Source organism: Pithys albifrons, chromosome 1 (assembly GCF_047495875.1).
Source record: "Pithys albifrons albifrons isolate INPA30051 chromosome 1, PitAlb_v1, whole genome shotgun sequence".
Lineage (NCBI taxonomy): Eukaryota > Metazoa > Chordata > Aves > Passeriformes > Thamnophilidae > Pithys > Pithys albifrons.
Window position 1 is genome coordinate 76,039,266 of NC_092458.1, and position 15,843 is coordinate 76,055,108.

At 43.8% G+C, this 15,843-nt stretch overlaps 1 protein-coding gene across 2 annotated transcripts in view; it reads left to right on the forward strand.

Annotated features, from left to right (window-relative positions):
* The window catches only part of MAML2 (mastermind like transcriptional coactivator 2), a 211,813-nt gene extending 197,182 nt beyond the window's left edge, over window positions 1-14,631 (forward strand). For both annotated transcript variants that reach the window (XM_071555275.1, XM_071555283.1), the window contains 3 exons: window positions 2,049-2,252; window positions 4,566-4,677; window positions 9,979-14,631. In XM_071555275.1, the coding sequence (XP_071411376.1) occupies window positions 2,049-2,252; window positions 4,566-4,677; window positions 9,979-10,958 (1,296 nt within the window). In that variant the 3' untranslated portion in view covers window positions 10,959-14,631. The remainder of the gene's footprint in view (window positions 1-2,048; window positions 2,253-4,565; window positions 4,678-9,978) is intronic.
* Window positions 14,632-15,843: the final 1,212 nt, after the last annotated feature.

A 15,843-nucleotide genomic window follows, 5' to 3' on the forward strand; every position in this document is an offset into this window, starting at 1 on the left:
TTTGAATATAGAAGTCAAAGCCAATTTATTGTAACATATTTTTCTTTTCAAAATATTTTAAGAAAGTCAAAAAAGTTTGCGCAACAACTTGGCAAGCAGGTCTGTTGAGAGGAGGTATTTTCTATCTTGAAGCTAACATAAGGGCTGAAAAATGTGGCAGTGCCGAGCAATCCTGGATTCCTTCTGGAACTGAAAGAAAGTGTGCAGGATATAATTGTGTAAGAGCCCAATAAATTTGAAGGGTGGGTTTCTAACACTGCCTTGGGGGCTGCAGGTGGCTCCAGAAGAAAGTCATTCTTTTTATTTTAGTAACAGTCTTCAAATACTTTATCTAACCAGCTACACACTTATGTGTCCCCATCTAGAACTCACAGAATTACGTTAAAATAGAAATACCCATAGCAATCATTGTGTTGCTTCCTTGCCAGATGGCAGGAAGATAAGTGGGATTAGTCTGTAGTGAGTGTGTGTGTTATTGGGGATGAGAGAGATGCAAAAGCATAGGCACAGAAATGGGCTTTCCTGGAGTTAAGCATCAGGGCTCTGTGCTCTTCAGAGCATCGGTAAGGTATGTGTGACCAGTCCTTGTTTCTGTTGGTCAGTGCATATTTCCCTAGATGCCGTGGGGTCAATGGCCATGGAGCAGAGCTTTACTAGGTACTAGCCCAGATCCTGGGTCTAGACCTCGGTTCTGAGAGAACCTCTGCATAATAGGGAGCATCAGACTCCAGCTGTGGAGTCTTGTGTTGCCAGGAGAAAGGGCTGCTGCCTGTTAGGTTATAGAGAGTTATGGGGTTGGTTCCTATGGTGAATTGCAGCAGTCAAAAGTGTGGTCAGAGAATGGATGTGCCTCATGACTGCTGTGACCCCTCCAGTGTATTCCATTTTCTTTCATAGAATCGTAGAATCAATTGGGTTGGAAAAGACCTCCGAGATCATCAAGTCCAACCCTTGGTCCAACTCCAGTCCCTTTACCAGATCATGGCACTCGGTGCCACATCCAGTCTCACCTTAAAAACCTCCAGGGATGGGGAATCCACCACCTCTCTGGGTAGGCCATTCCAATGCCTGATTACTCTCTCTGTAAAGAATTTTTTTCTGATAAGGAATACCTGAATATTGAGTGATCCAGCATAGACTGAGTGTTTTTTTGTGTGCACTCAGAAAGCTATTTACATTTGGTAAAGGCCCAAGTACCAAACACTGGTGGAGTAAGTAGGCAGAAAACATATTGCTGCTGAGGGAAATCATGGCTGAGAGAAAAGGAGCAGCATATTTTCATTCTATGTCTCGTCTTGTATGAGCATGATTTGAGTTCTCAAGTACATTCTGCATTGCTTTCTGGAATGGCTTTTTGCCATCCCTTCCTCATGAAGCTGCACACTGGGAAGAGAAAGCAGATCTAGATCCCTCGCAAAGACCAGGGAGACCCTAAAGTACTCTTCAAAGTCTTTCCCAGTTACACATTTGTTTTACCAAGAAGTTGATACACTCTAAGCCTATTTAATCCTGTTACTAATGGGAGTCAATCAGCAATCTCTCAGAGATTGATCTTGTCAGGGACATGACAGGATGAATGAAAGCAACACCACTTACCCCACTGTGATGTATCAGCTTACCACCTCCATATTTTCTAAGGATAGATGCCACTTCTAGCAATATCTGTAACTTCTTGCTGCTGCTCACTAGATGGTAGGAACAAGCAGACCAAGTTTGTTCCCTTGTGGTCAAGCAGGCTGCTGTATGGCCCGATGTTTGTTTCCTGAAAGATCCCCAGGTTGGCTCTGTTAATTCTTGTAATGTTTCCCAAGCTCCTGGTACAATATTGAGGTTTTCCACTGGAACCACTTGGCACATTTTCAGTCTTCCCTGAGTGATGAAGTTATTCAATCCCTTTCTTATTTTATCAAAGCCTTTGTATCGGTCACTTGTCCTGAGAGTCTGTGAGCTGTGTCCTGAACTTGAGCTAATTAGATAAAAAGGATTATTTTCTTTTCTTGATGCTTGTTATTATTTTCGTCCTTCACGAGCCATTTCTTCTGTTTCAGGATCAACACTCTGTGGTAGGCCAGGGAGCTGGCCCCACTCCAAGCTCCAGTTCTTGCTCAAATCCAAACACTGGAAGTGGTTACATGAACTCATCCCAGCAGTCATTGTTGAATCAGCAGCTGATGGAAAAGAAACAGGCTCTGCAACGGCAAATGATGGAGCAAAAACAACTCCTTCTGCAGCAGCAGATGTTGGCAGAAGCTGTAAGTGTTATAATTTCTTATTTTACATGGAAAATGTTGTCATAAAAACAATGGAAAAGAAAGCTAAGACGGGCCAAGAAAGCCCCCAAAACTTTGAGGTTGTTTTTGCAATGCCTAGAACTTCAAGAGTGTGCCTCATATTTTTCAGCACTTTGCTAAGCCCTTTTGAAACCTTCAGTCTATAGGAAACAACTCAAATATCCAAGCTACTGTGGTGTCATTACAAGAACAGTCCAAGCATATGCTTGATTTAAGGCATGTAAAGATTGTCCATGGTTTTCTTTGCAATATAAGCCAAGGTGCACTGCTAAACTACCTCACCCTCAGAGGAAAGTTGACTTCCAGGCTCTGTGACCCAAACAGCATGGTGTAAAGTGCCTGTGGATAAACAAGGATCAGGTACATTGATTTTGGGTTTCAACACAAGCTTGTGTGCTCATCTGGGATCATACATGGATCCTCCTTTCTCTGTTTTTCTTTTTGCATTTCCAGATACCTGTAGCCAGTTCTTCCATCTGCTTTTGACATCTGAGAGACCAATTGGGAGTTTCTGGTCATTTTGTGAGGAATAGGGGACTCTATAAGGGAGATAGTTCTTGAATTTTTAATTCATGCAGAAGAAAAAAGAAGTTTCAAATCAGATCTGTGTGCTGCAGCTTCCAGTCAGAATTTTTAGCAGAACAAAGAGTTAATTCCTCAAATAGCTGCTCTTAAAAATAAATAAAATAGAAATTTAAAACACTCTACAGAACGTGTTTTTTTAATCAGTTTGACTTTGCTTCTGTATTGTGTACATAGAAATACACAAAAAGCTTGCCTGAAGTTTTTGCATTGCAGGGATTTCCTGGGAGATAACTTGTCTTTCTTCTTCACAAGGGTTCAGGTTTAGCAGGATGTAAAAAACCCCTTTAAAAATCTTAATCAGACCCCTCACTCCTATCCCCTCACTCCATTATGGAAATGTCTAAACACCACAAGAAAGGCTCTCTTCCCAGTGTTTTTAGGTGTTCCTGGGAGAAGAAAAAACAGATTTTTCATTAGAAGGTCAATTTGCTTGCTCTTTCAGGCAGATGATCCCCAAATTACTCTGGTGGACTTCCATCACCAGCCAGGGCCTGACTCTTTCACACTGATGAGCCAGGTTGCCATTCTGGCAGCTGAGCATGAAACCCTGGGTGCATTGCAGAGAAGGTGTGAAGCTGCCCCAGCAGCTGCCCATAAGGACGCGTGTGAGCCAAACGCTCATGGGTAAACTGTGGCACTCTGGAGACATCAAGTCACACTGATGCTCTGAGAGATTTGGCATTGACTCCAGTGCCTGCTCTTTCCAGATCTTTATGAACACAGAGCAGCTAGTCAGATTTCAGTTCAAGAACTTTGGTTTCTATCTTACTCTTAACAGAGATGTGCCCCCTGCAGGCTCAAAACAAACAAACAAAAAATTCTCCCCAACTAAAATTTTTTCTACAGTCTTTCCCTTCTGTCTTTGCCCCAGTGCTTGTATTCCCAGTGTAAGAGGGAAGACAGCACCGTGCATGTGCATGGGGAAGCACAGGGCATTGGTGAATGGCATGAAAACCAGCCAGCCTAGCACCATCCTTGCTAAACCATATGTCCTGCTGGCATCTCTCCTGGGGAGAGATGTGGCGGGAAACAAAGCAAAGGTTTTCTGATTTTTGTGGTTGTCCCTGCAGTGCAGAAGGAAGGAGTGAGTGAGAGAAGGGCATGGCTGTGGATGGGGATGACAAGCTGAATTTCTCTTTTCCAGCTGTGCGTGCTGAGAAGACTATGTGGGTGAAATGGGCTGATAGTCATTGACACAGCCAAGGGGCGGGTGTCAACCCTTGTTGCTCCCCAGCTGCACCCTGGCTGTGTGTTTTTTTGAGTTAAACCTAGATATTTGCTCTGTCTCTGTTCTTTCAGAGAAAGAACACCCAGCTGCATAGACAAGGAGGGAGCCATGAGTAACCATCAGGCCCCTCATTATGATCAGCATGGTGAGCAAGAAAGGGCATACATCAGAAGACACTTTGTACTGCAGCGCAGACACAGCCAGTGTTCTCAGAGACTGAGAAACTCTCAGTGGTTTTAAGGAAAGTTGAACCAGACTCAAACACACTGCAATGAGCAAAAAGGTTTCCATATAGACTTCAGTGGGTGATGGCACAGTTTCACAGTTCTTGTGGACCAGACAGGGTGAAAGGAAGAAACCCTTCAGCTTTATATATACTGAGATAAGAAAGAGATGGGCAAAACATAGACAGGAAAGCATAAGGAAAAGCAAATTAATGCATTTTTACTCTAATCCTCTAGGAGAAAATAACTCCACAAGATCAGCTGAACAGACACTTGACACGACCACCACCAGATTATAAAGACCAAAGAAGGAACGTGGTCAACATGCAACAAGCAAACCAATATCCTGGTAAGTGCCCATGGGTTCAATGAAACTGTTTCATTCCTTCCTTCCTTCCTGGCAGATCATGTACAATGTGAGGACCCTTGTACTGATTTTTAAGTACCCTGCATGGCACCATCATGGGTGGTACTTTTGCTCTGTTTAATATGCCACAGTCATGGCCTTAGTGCTGGTCTGCAAGCAGCATTTCAACAGATCAGACAAACAGTAGAGGAAAAGCCTCTGGTTTCTGCCAGAACTGCCATGGGCAGAAAATGCCCAATACTTCAGGACTAATCCTTTGTTTCAGCTCTTGTGCCCTCACCTCCGTGGGAAGTTTAGTTTTGGAAGCACAGAACTGCCTGTTTGGCTTTCCCTGCTGTTCACCTTGCTGGTTGGCTGGATGCCACTCTGAGAGCACAGGCAGAGTAAGGAAAAATTGCTGAGAAGAGAAAGGAGGTGGAAGAAATGCATCAGATGGGATCAAAGGATGTTCTTTATACTGCAAAGTGTCTGTGCATGTAAGTGTAGAAAGGATCCTTTCCCTTCTAGTATATTTTTGTATACAAGACACTGAGGACAAAAAGATGGTTTGTTTTTTTGTTTTTCCATAACTGTTGGCTCTGCAGGTTCAGCAGTGATCTGAGTCTTTCCTTCCTACCTGTCCTTTGTAGCAAGACTTTTTAAGCTTCTATTACAATTTTAATGAGCTCTGAACTGCAGCTCACTCACGTGCCACCCCTCTGCCCAACTTGCTGGCCATGGGACCACCATCCCAGGTCTATGGGGAAGGGTCAGGTTGAGTTGCTCAGTCAATATTCAAGCACTTCTTTGCTTTGCTTCTAAGTTCTAGGAGTGACAACCTTGCTGCAGGCTGGAAACCACTGCTGGAAACTGCAGCCTTCTAATGGACCTGAGTTTATCACCTCCAGTAAATTTGCACGAGGATCCCTGATGCCAGTGTAACAGCCCATGTTGGGGGCAATGCCACAGGGCAGGGGGCACCCTGCTTGCTGGCTTGGTACCTCCTGTGTTCCCAAAACAAATGCTTTGGCAACCTTGTCAGTTTGCTGGGTAATCTTGTGATTTGGTGTGTTGTTTAAAGGCTCATTCCTGGAATCAAATTATTAACTGAGACTCTGGGCTTTTACTTAAAAACAATGCTTTTCTAGCCTGAGAGAGAAAATGGAAGTGACTGCAGCCACATCTGTAAAGGCTTCAAAATTAGTAGATCACCACTGTCATTTGGTGGCTCTTGTTGTTTTTAATCTGATTGACTCTTTGTCAGTCTTGTGGGTTTTGGAGCCCCATCTTCTGGGTTTGAAACATGTGGGATTGGCCGCACTTGTGCATTCAAATCTCAAGTCCCCACTGAGTGAGCCCCGTGAGGATAGCAGCTTTTCAGGCAAGCCTGGGAGAAAGGACTGTTCTGGGAGCTTCCAGCAAAGCTACCAGATGGAGTGATTAGGAAATCTTGCATAAGAGACTAACAGCAGGGAATATGTTCCCTTTTTCTGGGAATAGGTTTGGTCAGGTCGGGGAAGAAGAGACAAAAAGCTAAATAAAATAACACAGGGCCTTGGAGAAACTTGTTTAAGCATTTTATTCCTCTGTGCTTTGCCTCACAGAGCCATGTCATGGCAAGAAGCAGGTGAATCAGGTAGGGAAGATGTTTCTCTGAATTGCTGTAACCTGGGGGGCCCAGCTGCTGTACACAGTGCTTCTGGGGAAGGCATTTCTTCCCATCTGGAAGAAATCAGAACAGAAAATACGTATGTTAAAAATAAAATCGTAAAAATAGCAATACAAAGAAAGAGGAAGCTTCATCTTTTGCACAAGCACAACCACTTGGACTTTTAGAGTGTGGCATTTGCAGGAGCACTGTGATGGTAGCCCTTGGGTCCATTCAACAGCTGGCTGAGTCACCCCAGGAGGTGCTTCAACCCAGTGGCAAGTGAGGTGACTTCACAAACTTGTAGTTCATCTGGAGGGACAAAACCATTTCTCCCCAGTCTGCTGTTCCAGATCTTTTGAAATTCCACTGAATTGTGCACCATTCCTCCTCTTTGATACCAGCATAAGGGAGCAAAGAATCAGGGGCCACATCACTATCACCCTGCAAAAAGACCACAGAAACGCTTGGGTTGGAAGGGACCTTAATGATCAACTAGTTCCAACCCCCCTGCTATGGGCAGGGACACCTTCGACTAGACCAGATTGCTCAAAGCCCTGTCCAACCTGGTCTTGAACACTTCGAGGGATGGGGCTTCCACAGATTCTCCAGGCATCCTCTTCCAGTGCCTCAGCACCCTTTGAGTAAAGATTTTCTTCTTTATATACAATCCAAGCCTACTCTGTGTCAGTTTAAAACCATGCCTCCTTGTCCTATCACTGCATATGCTTGCAAAAAGTCCCTCTCCAACTCTCCTGTAGTCCCTTCCAGGTACTGGAAGGTGACAAGTCATCCCAGAGCCTTGTCTTCTCCAAGCTTAACAATTCCAACTCTCTCAGCCTGTCTTCATAGGAGATGTTACAGTAATTCCAAAAACGCACAACCTACCAGCAAAAGCCAAAGATCAGGCTAATTGTGCGGTTCCCTGCTGAGCACTGTGAGAATTTGATTGTCCCTGTGAAGCTGAAACCAAGTGGACTCCCCACAGCATCTCCTGTACCAGGAGCTGCACAGTATGGGGACTGAATTTAGGTACTTAAGCTAGGACAACATAATTCTTAGGGCAATTAGATTCTTTACACTCAGGATGGGGGGAGTTTCTTAATTTAGATATCTTTTTGTATTAAATTGGAACAAGGACTCTGGTTGTAGAGTCACTCTCAGTGTTGATAGTGATATGAGAAAAGTTAATTTTTAGTCCTTGAGGTAAAAAAAATTATTCCTTTGCATCCATTACTAAATGGAAATAGCATATGTATAAAAATAATGCAGAAGAAATCTATGATAATTTTTTCTTCAGTTCTAGTCTGAGGGAGCTAAACATCACTAGGGTGAAATTCCAACAGGAACAGTATATTAAACAGCTGTTCCTAAACATAGACTTTTAAAATATGCATGCATATGATTTGTCTTCAAGAGTTTTAAAGGAGCTCGCTAGAGGTTCTCCAGATCCTTAATGTTACTTTCTGTTTAGTCTTGAAACTCCAGACTTGCTAATACCACGACAAAAATTAAAAGAGTAAGTAGGTTATTGCAGTCCTAGTCACCTAATGAAGAGCTCAGCATAACTACTGGGGAGCAGATAGAGCCCACACAGTAAATATAATTAATGTCAAGCAACATGGACTGATGTGAAAGAGTCTTTTCAAACTTGCATGGTATTTCTTTCAATTAAAAAGAAAACAAATGTAACAGTTGTTCATATAATGTTCTTTAAAGCATCTGACTTCTTATTGCCTATTTTGGTTAAGAAACCAGTGATACAAAATTAACACAGCTCAAAACAAAATCACTGACAGGTCTCCAGATATCACTGTGAACAGTCTGTGTGATGGGAACTGAATGCGCACTGTCTGAGATGATGCTGAACAGGAAAAATAGAGCTTACTTTACATCCATATTGGAGACATGCAAAAGCTATTACTGTGATCAGCTGTGATGCACAGCTCTGAAATCAAATGTCAAAAACTGTCAAGTTCTGAACAGAGCTTCAAAGGACCAAGGGACTGGAAAACATGCCACTCACTGAGACCAAAATACCTGGAGAATGCTGCAGGCATGACACAGTCTCGAAGTACCTGTGTAGTAGGAAGAAATTGATGATAAAGCACTTAATAAAATTAATAACAGAGATTTGAAGAAGTCAAAGTTAGTCAAATTCAGTCCATTCTTATTGTATGTATGAAGGATCAAACCAAGGCAGTGTCCCATGTCAAACAATTGCTACTAGTTGCTATCTATGAAATAGAAAATCTGCAGAGTTGTATGTTCATTCATTCCTCCTCTGGCAGAGGCTCGGGGAATTCCTGAAGTACAGTGGTACCTTGGTAGCAAGCCCATGCAACAGCTTTTCTCATGCTTTTGGAGCCACCCAAAGTGGTACAAGAATTTACCTTGTACTGTGCCATGCAGCAAAGATTCCCTCAGCTGACCCACATGTTGTGTGAAGAAACATCTCCTTTTGTTTGCCTGGAACCTGACTTCTCCAAGCTGTGCTTCTTTTAGGACTTGTACTGGAAGCAACAGTAGCAAAGGGAATTAGGCTATGGAGCAGCTGATTGTGTGCAGAGGGAGTTCTCTCCACAGGGCCATCTACAGTGGCTGTGTCTGGAAAATGATTGGTTGTCTTGCACTGCACAAGCAATCAGCATACATGGCATAAATTACGTCCCATGGCCTCAAAATAGAGACTTTGTAGCCGCAAATGTGCTCCAGAAGTGAGCTTGTGTTGAGGTTTGGAGGTTGAAGACCTCTCTTGTTGTAATTCATTGGCAGGTGTCAGGTACAGGAAAATGCTCCAGTGGGCAGAATTAGTCGCAAGTGGTAGATTTGTGCCAACTTACAACTTGTACTTTTCTGATGCACAAAAGGTGAATTTCATGTGCAGCAAAAGCTGGCATATCATGTGTGCTTCCCTCATGGGCAAGTCAGCAGCAAATGGCCATAGCCCAGCTGGGAAGAGAGTTTAGAAGGTCATCTGGGTGGGACTCACCAGGTACAGCACCAAGTCATGCTCTTGTATCTGCTCTGCTGCCACATGGAAGGACAGGCAGGTCACAAACTGGGCTGAACTGCTCTCGCAGCACATGACTGCAAATGTCTCAGCTCCTGCTGTCATCTGGGACAAACATTCCTGGAAAGGATGGGTACCACTGCTGTAGGTATCTGTGAAACGTGGAAAAGGAGCCTGATGAGGGTGCCTCTTGCTCCCTTTGTTCTCTAGAGGGAGCCAGGATGACCGTGCCCTGTATGGAAGAAAAGTTCTTGCTCTCTGATCACTTAAGATAGGCTTTTTCCTATCTGAGGTGTCTAGTGCTTCTGTGAAAAAAGGCAGAAAAGTCTTCTCTTCTGCCCAGTGGTTCTGTCTGTCCTTCCCTACTCTAATAGCTATCTTAGAGTGAGCACCAGTTTTGATTCATTTGCTGTCCTATGAAATGATGAAAATACCAATGGCTTCATATAGGCCAAACCACCATTTGGATGATAGGCATCTTCAAGGCCTTGAGCAAGATCATGTAAGTCCTCTCAAGAGCAAAGTATCTTCTTCAAGAAATTCTTCTACTAGAAAATTGGATTTTTGACCTGTTGGTATATGACTGACACCACTCATTGATGCACTCATGCTTGTTCTAACACTTTTGCTTTCTCCTTTCCAGGTGGTTCACCAGCTGTGAGTATGAGCTCTAACAACATGTCCTTATCCAACCCAATTTCAACTCATAGCATCATGGCCCAGAGCTCCAGCCTCATGTCCACCACCGCTGGAACCCGAATGCCTTCTGTTCCTGCCACTCGAAATATGGGCTGCTACGGGAACCTTCCTTGCAACCAATCAAGCCCATACAATGTGACTTCAGGAATTAATCAAATGCAGCCACACAGAAACCAAAATCAAGTTCTACCCAGTCAGAATAACCCCATGGTGTCCCGACAGCAAACCATGCCACAGGGAAACAATGTGGCAGCTTTTGGGACGGGGTCGGTGGTTAACTCACCGCAAATAAGACCAAGCTTGAACCATGGAGCAACAGGTATCCCAGTTCAACGGCCGGCGAATGTGATGATCACAGCTACTGCCACTGGCCAAAATTGGGCCCCACAAGAAGCTGCAGTGAAGCAGCAGGATGCACTGAAGCCTGCAGGGGTCCGTTTCCCCACTGGCACTCCATATCCTAACCAGTCTTTGCAACGCAATGTAGGCAACCAGCATTTTCCTCAGCGTGCATTGGCGCCTCCTAACCAGTTAACAGCAGGAGTCCAAATGAGACCTCCTCTAAACCAAATGCACCAGACTCTAAATGGACAATCTGCTGGCTCATTACGAGGGCTCAGCATAAGACCCAACCAGCTGAGAGGACAGACTATGCCTACCTTGAATCAGCCAGGAACAAGTATGACACCGCCGTCATCTCTGCCATCAACTGGTTTCACATCTACCAACCAAAACTCTCGGGCGTACCAAGGAAGTGACCATGGTAATGACCTAGCGTTTGACTTTCTGAACCAGCAAGGTGACGGTATAGGACCTGCGCTCAACAGTGACTCGGACTTTATAGATTCTTTACTGAAAACGGAACCTGGAAATGATGACTGGATGAAAGACATCAACCTTGATGAAATTCTAGGGAACCACTAGTAAGTAACAGTACGAGGAGGGAACCAGATAAAGAGGCAGCAAGGACATTAGCTTACTCTTTAGATGCCAACAACCTGCTTTATTAATTTACACTCTAGTAACTGAGCTGTTCTTTAAAATACCACACAGGGCAACTGTCCTGTTTGAAGAGTTGCTCTAGGAACAAAACTGAAGTCTCCCCAGATGAAGTGATAGTGTAAGTGATTTTTCTGCCTGCCACAAAGGAGTGAGAATTCATGATTCACCACACCAGTGCCCAGCACATTGAAAACTCCTCAGTTCTTCTCACAGAAGCTGTGGGGAAAAATGTGTTTAGCTTCCCACACATGGAAGCACCAGACAGCAGTATGGGTTGTGGAACAACATTTCTCCAAATGCAAGTTAAGGGCCCAAGCAGTCCAGAGCTCTTCAGTCATCATGTTCACAACCCTTAACTTCCTTGGGACTGCTCAGCCCTGATACCATCAAACCCTGGGTAAATCTCATAGTGTTAAAAAAACTGTTTACTACTCCTCCATACAAGCTTATATTTGCTTTCTCAATGATTTTGTTATAAACCCTCTATCTTTTGTAGCACACAACAGGGTAAGTGGTCTCATCCAAGGGAAGAAAGAAACATCATCCAGCGTGTTGCTCAGTGTACTCTAAAATTTGCATTCTCCCTTTCATCAGTGCTTGCAGTGAATATCAGAGAACGCTACTGTCCTGCCAGCAGCACAGTAATTTTGGGCATTGAGGGAAACATGAGATGAACTGTTACCAAATCTCAGGATCCTCATTTTGCCACCTTGCCCTACCCCAGGGATTCCAGTGGAGAACTTGAGTGATAAGGGTGCTCACAATTTGACCCTTGTCAACTACTTTCCTAGTCCAGCTTAGAGGAGAGCAAATGCACAAAGTGGCTCAGCTAAGCCACTGTCCTCATTTGCATCCTAACCCATGGCAAGTGTCAGTTCAGGTTTATCCCAGTAAAAATGACATCATCTCTGCCTGGGGAGAGGCTGCCATTTTTATTGCACAGCATTTGGGCTCCATCCTGTTTTCCCTTTGCTATGAGATCCTGAAAGGGCTCCACTGATGGCCCAGGTTCCCACAACCTCCATCAGGTGGAGTATGAGAGACTCTGCCCCTGAAAATATCAGGCATATCCATTATAACTTACAGTAGGAGGCTCCACTCAGCCACATCTCTGCTTGCAGATGAAACCGTTTGGGGGAATATTTCTGCGCATCACTAGGAAGATAATCTGGGGTCAAGGACCATTCCCATAGGCAGTTTGTAGCCACTCGCCTTGAAGGCTAACAGAGCAGAGCAATAAGGATGCATACAGCCTCTTCCACACCTGCCAGGGAACAGTCTCAACCATGTCAAATTTTTTCTATAGACTTGGTCAGTAAGGGCATCAGAAGGATATACTCTGTCACTATAAAGCAGCTTCACAGTGATTCAGACAGGATTCATGGATGGGAACAGATCTTGCAATTCAAATGAAAATGCTGTTCTTTAAAATGATGTGGTGTGACGTGTTTAACAGCCTCCCTTGAATTAGCTAAAACCAGATGTGGCAAAGGAATACAATGCCTACGTTTGCATGACTTGGTGCCAAGAGGCATTGCTCTGCCCATGCAAATGCTTTATTCATCCTTGTTAGTAGCAATGGGATGAGTAGACTATTTGACAATAGCCTCTGTGCTTATCCGACCTATTTCTCAAGAGAGGTTTTAATAAGGCTTTTCCAGTCAGTTCACCCTGTCATTTCAAATGGGCAAAATTTTTCAAGATGTTTCAGGAAGCATCATTACACAAATAAGCACCAGCACCTCCAGGAAAGGTGTAACATGGGCATTTAGGTCGACATGCCAGTTGAGGCTGTTCATTCCCAGAAATGTTTTCTGTAAGAGGGACAAGAAAGCCTGATGAAGAATCCCTTCTGCTGCCCCAGCTAGTGATCTTTGCACAGCCCTGCATTGTGTAACGTGGTCACTCAGCTGCCCAGAAAGCTCCCTCTTCTCAGTTTTGGCTGTGGTGCATGTGGCGCCTTTGATATGTCAGTGCCCATTTTTCCAAGTCTTTGGAGAGCTTTTCAGCTCAGTCACTGGGGTACCACCTAAGTCTGGAGATACATAGACATGATCTAACAGAAGTCTCCTCTATAAATTGTGCAAAACTAGACTGAAATAGTAGCTACATGAGTTTGAAGTGAAAGGAAGATTGGCTCATCTGCCTCAAACACAGACATATACCCTGTCTACAAGCAGGTCAACAGTGACTGACAACACTCTGGTAAGAACAGACACCTGCGATGGATGCCACTAAGGCCGAGGCTGAGTTAGTATCACCATGAGCAATGGGCACTTGAGGTCTGGTAACTCCAACTACCTTCACACACCACTGAAAAACCCACCACTGGTTTCTGTATTAAGACCAGACTGTTTTCCAGATCCTCAAATGATGTAAAAAAATTGTTCAGCTGAGGAGCTGATCCCAAGGAGTCAGGAATCGGACTCAATGATTCTCATGGGTTCCTTCCAACTCAGGATATTCTATGATATCATGTGGTGGTGGATTCGATGCTGAGAGTTGTCTTTTTGGCCTCAGCCTAGAGTGGAAAAGACACTGGGCTGTGAGTGCCATGCCTGGGAGCAAAATTTCATCCTGTCTTAAGTAAATTCAAAAAAGATAGAGGCCATTTCCAGTCCTGTAAATATAAGCCTAATGCATTTGAAATGCGAGTTTGTAAAGACTCTTGCAACCAAAACTTGAATTCAGTATCATTTCTTCAGAACACTTGTATCTGAATGGAACTAATGTCTTTTTTCTCTTTCTTTGCAATGTCTAAGTGCACTACCCTTATAGTCTATTTTTCATCATTGACTGAGCACTCTTCACAGTATTGGGTTGTAAATATAAAGAATTATTTGTTTTGTAAACTTTTGTAAAAACAGCAACAAAAAGTAATAATATTTTGGTAGGAATAATAAAAAAACATATTATTTGGGTTATATTTATACATATGTGAAATAAATATACTATCAAAAAGTTGTATTTTATACAAAAAGTCAATGGTTACCTTTTGTATTCTATATACAGTTTTGTATGATATGATTGTTTATTTTTATCTGCAGACTTCAACTTTGGGTTTTGGGGGAGGGCAGAATGGGATCATGGTTAAATAGCTGGGTCTGACCCCAAGCTCACTGAAACCAATGGAGTCTTTCCATTGCCTTCACAGGGCTTTGAATCAAGCCTTTAAATCACCTTCAGATATGTTTGACATCTGAAGCTCTCTGGAAACCTCAAAATGAAAACATTCCAGGTTTCAAATTTTTTCCCTGAAAAAGGCTTTTATTATTATTGTTGTTATTATTATAATTATTGTTATTATTGTTATTGCAGCTGTTGGGAAGCAGGTGGGACCTATGTAACTGTCATGTCCTTGTTGCATGTATGTCTGCTTTATATTTTCCCCATATTATAAACCAGTGTTTCTCTATACAGACTGAAAAGATGCTGTACAGAAATGTTTGTGTTAATGCATTTTTACATGTGGTTGTATATACCTCCTAGTACTATGCAGTGACACTTATTTCACTCCATTTATTTTTCACCTAAACATGAATAGTATGTCTTTCAGTAGCTATCAAAACTCTGCCAAGTAAATCAATCAAAATTATCCCAAGTGTCTCTTTTCTTAATATGAATTTTATATTGAATGTCTGTTTAGTCAATTGCTGGTTCACCAGAGTAAATTAAAAATACAGTAATATTTTAGGAAGGTGGTGAGAAAAATGTACATTTGGCATCCTCTAGGAGCTCAGCCTGCCTCTTTGCAAGAGAGCTGTGATGTTTTCCTACTGACTGAAGACATGGTTTCATTATCAGCAAGGATTAACAAATAATGATTAACAAAAAATGGTGGTTTAGTTCCTGGTGAATGGGTTGGTAGTCTTGCAGCACAGCAATTTCCTCTGGAATCCTGCAAAAGTTAAAGCCAAGAACTGCGTACCCACAAGAGCTAAGACCCCAAGAGGACTGTCCAGGTCCCCAAGCCCATGCCCTGCCCTGGATCATGCCCTGAAGATATCTGCCCTTCTCCCCTCACTAGCAGACACCCCTAATGAGATGCCAGAGATCAGGAACTTCCTTCTCCTCTTTTCCTTCTTGCCTGAATAGCATTACACCTCATTCTAGTCTAAAGAGATTCCAGTGTGTACCAGATCACACTGGGTTGCGGACTGTTTCACACAAGTATTCATCCCTATCTGGCTATTTTTGGCAGGCCAGTCCTGAGGAAGTGATGTCCTGTTCCTCGAGAGGCTTTCTGGGCTTCATCTCCAAGTGGGTGGCTCTTCCTACCCCATGAACTGAAAAGAAGGGGTGGTGGAGGGGATGTTTCGGAGGGACAAATATCAGCACATCAATGCCTGTGCTCAAAGGCTGCCTTGTGCTATTTTCAGATGTAGGAAAAAAAGGCTCCCCACATCTTAACTGCTTCACTGCTGGTTGTGATGCTCAGGAACTGAGAATGTCGCCATGTAGGGCATCCACCCTTTTAGTCCTCCTCTGTTCACCTTTCACCGCAGGGTAAGTGTGGAGGCACCTCTCTTGGCTGCCCCTGACAACACCAGCTCTGCTCACTGCTGCCCTCCTGGGTTTTTTCCTACTGTTGCTCAGGCCCTCCCTTTTATCTGACTCCCACCCACAAATGGCTTCTGTGTCCTTCCCTGGCACCCAGTGCTTTCACAGGAGGAAGGGGGGTGATGCTGGCAGGTGCCCTGTGTCCCACTGCACTTGCCGTGCCCACATTCCCAATCCCTGCTGGACATGCTGAAGTGAGGAGGTGCCCAGGAGGGCATCTCCAATGCAGGTGGCAGACGGTGCTTCC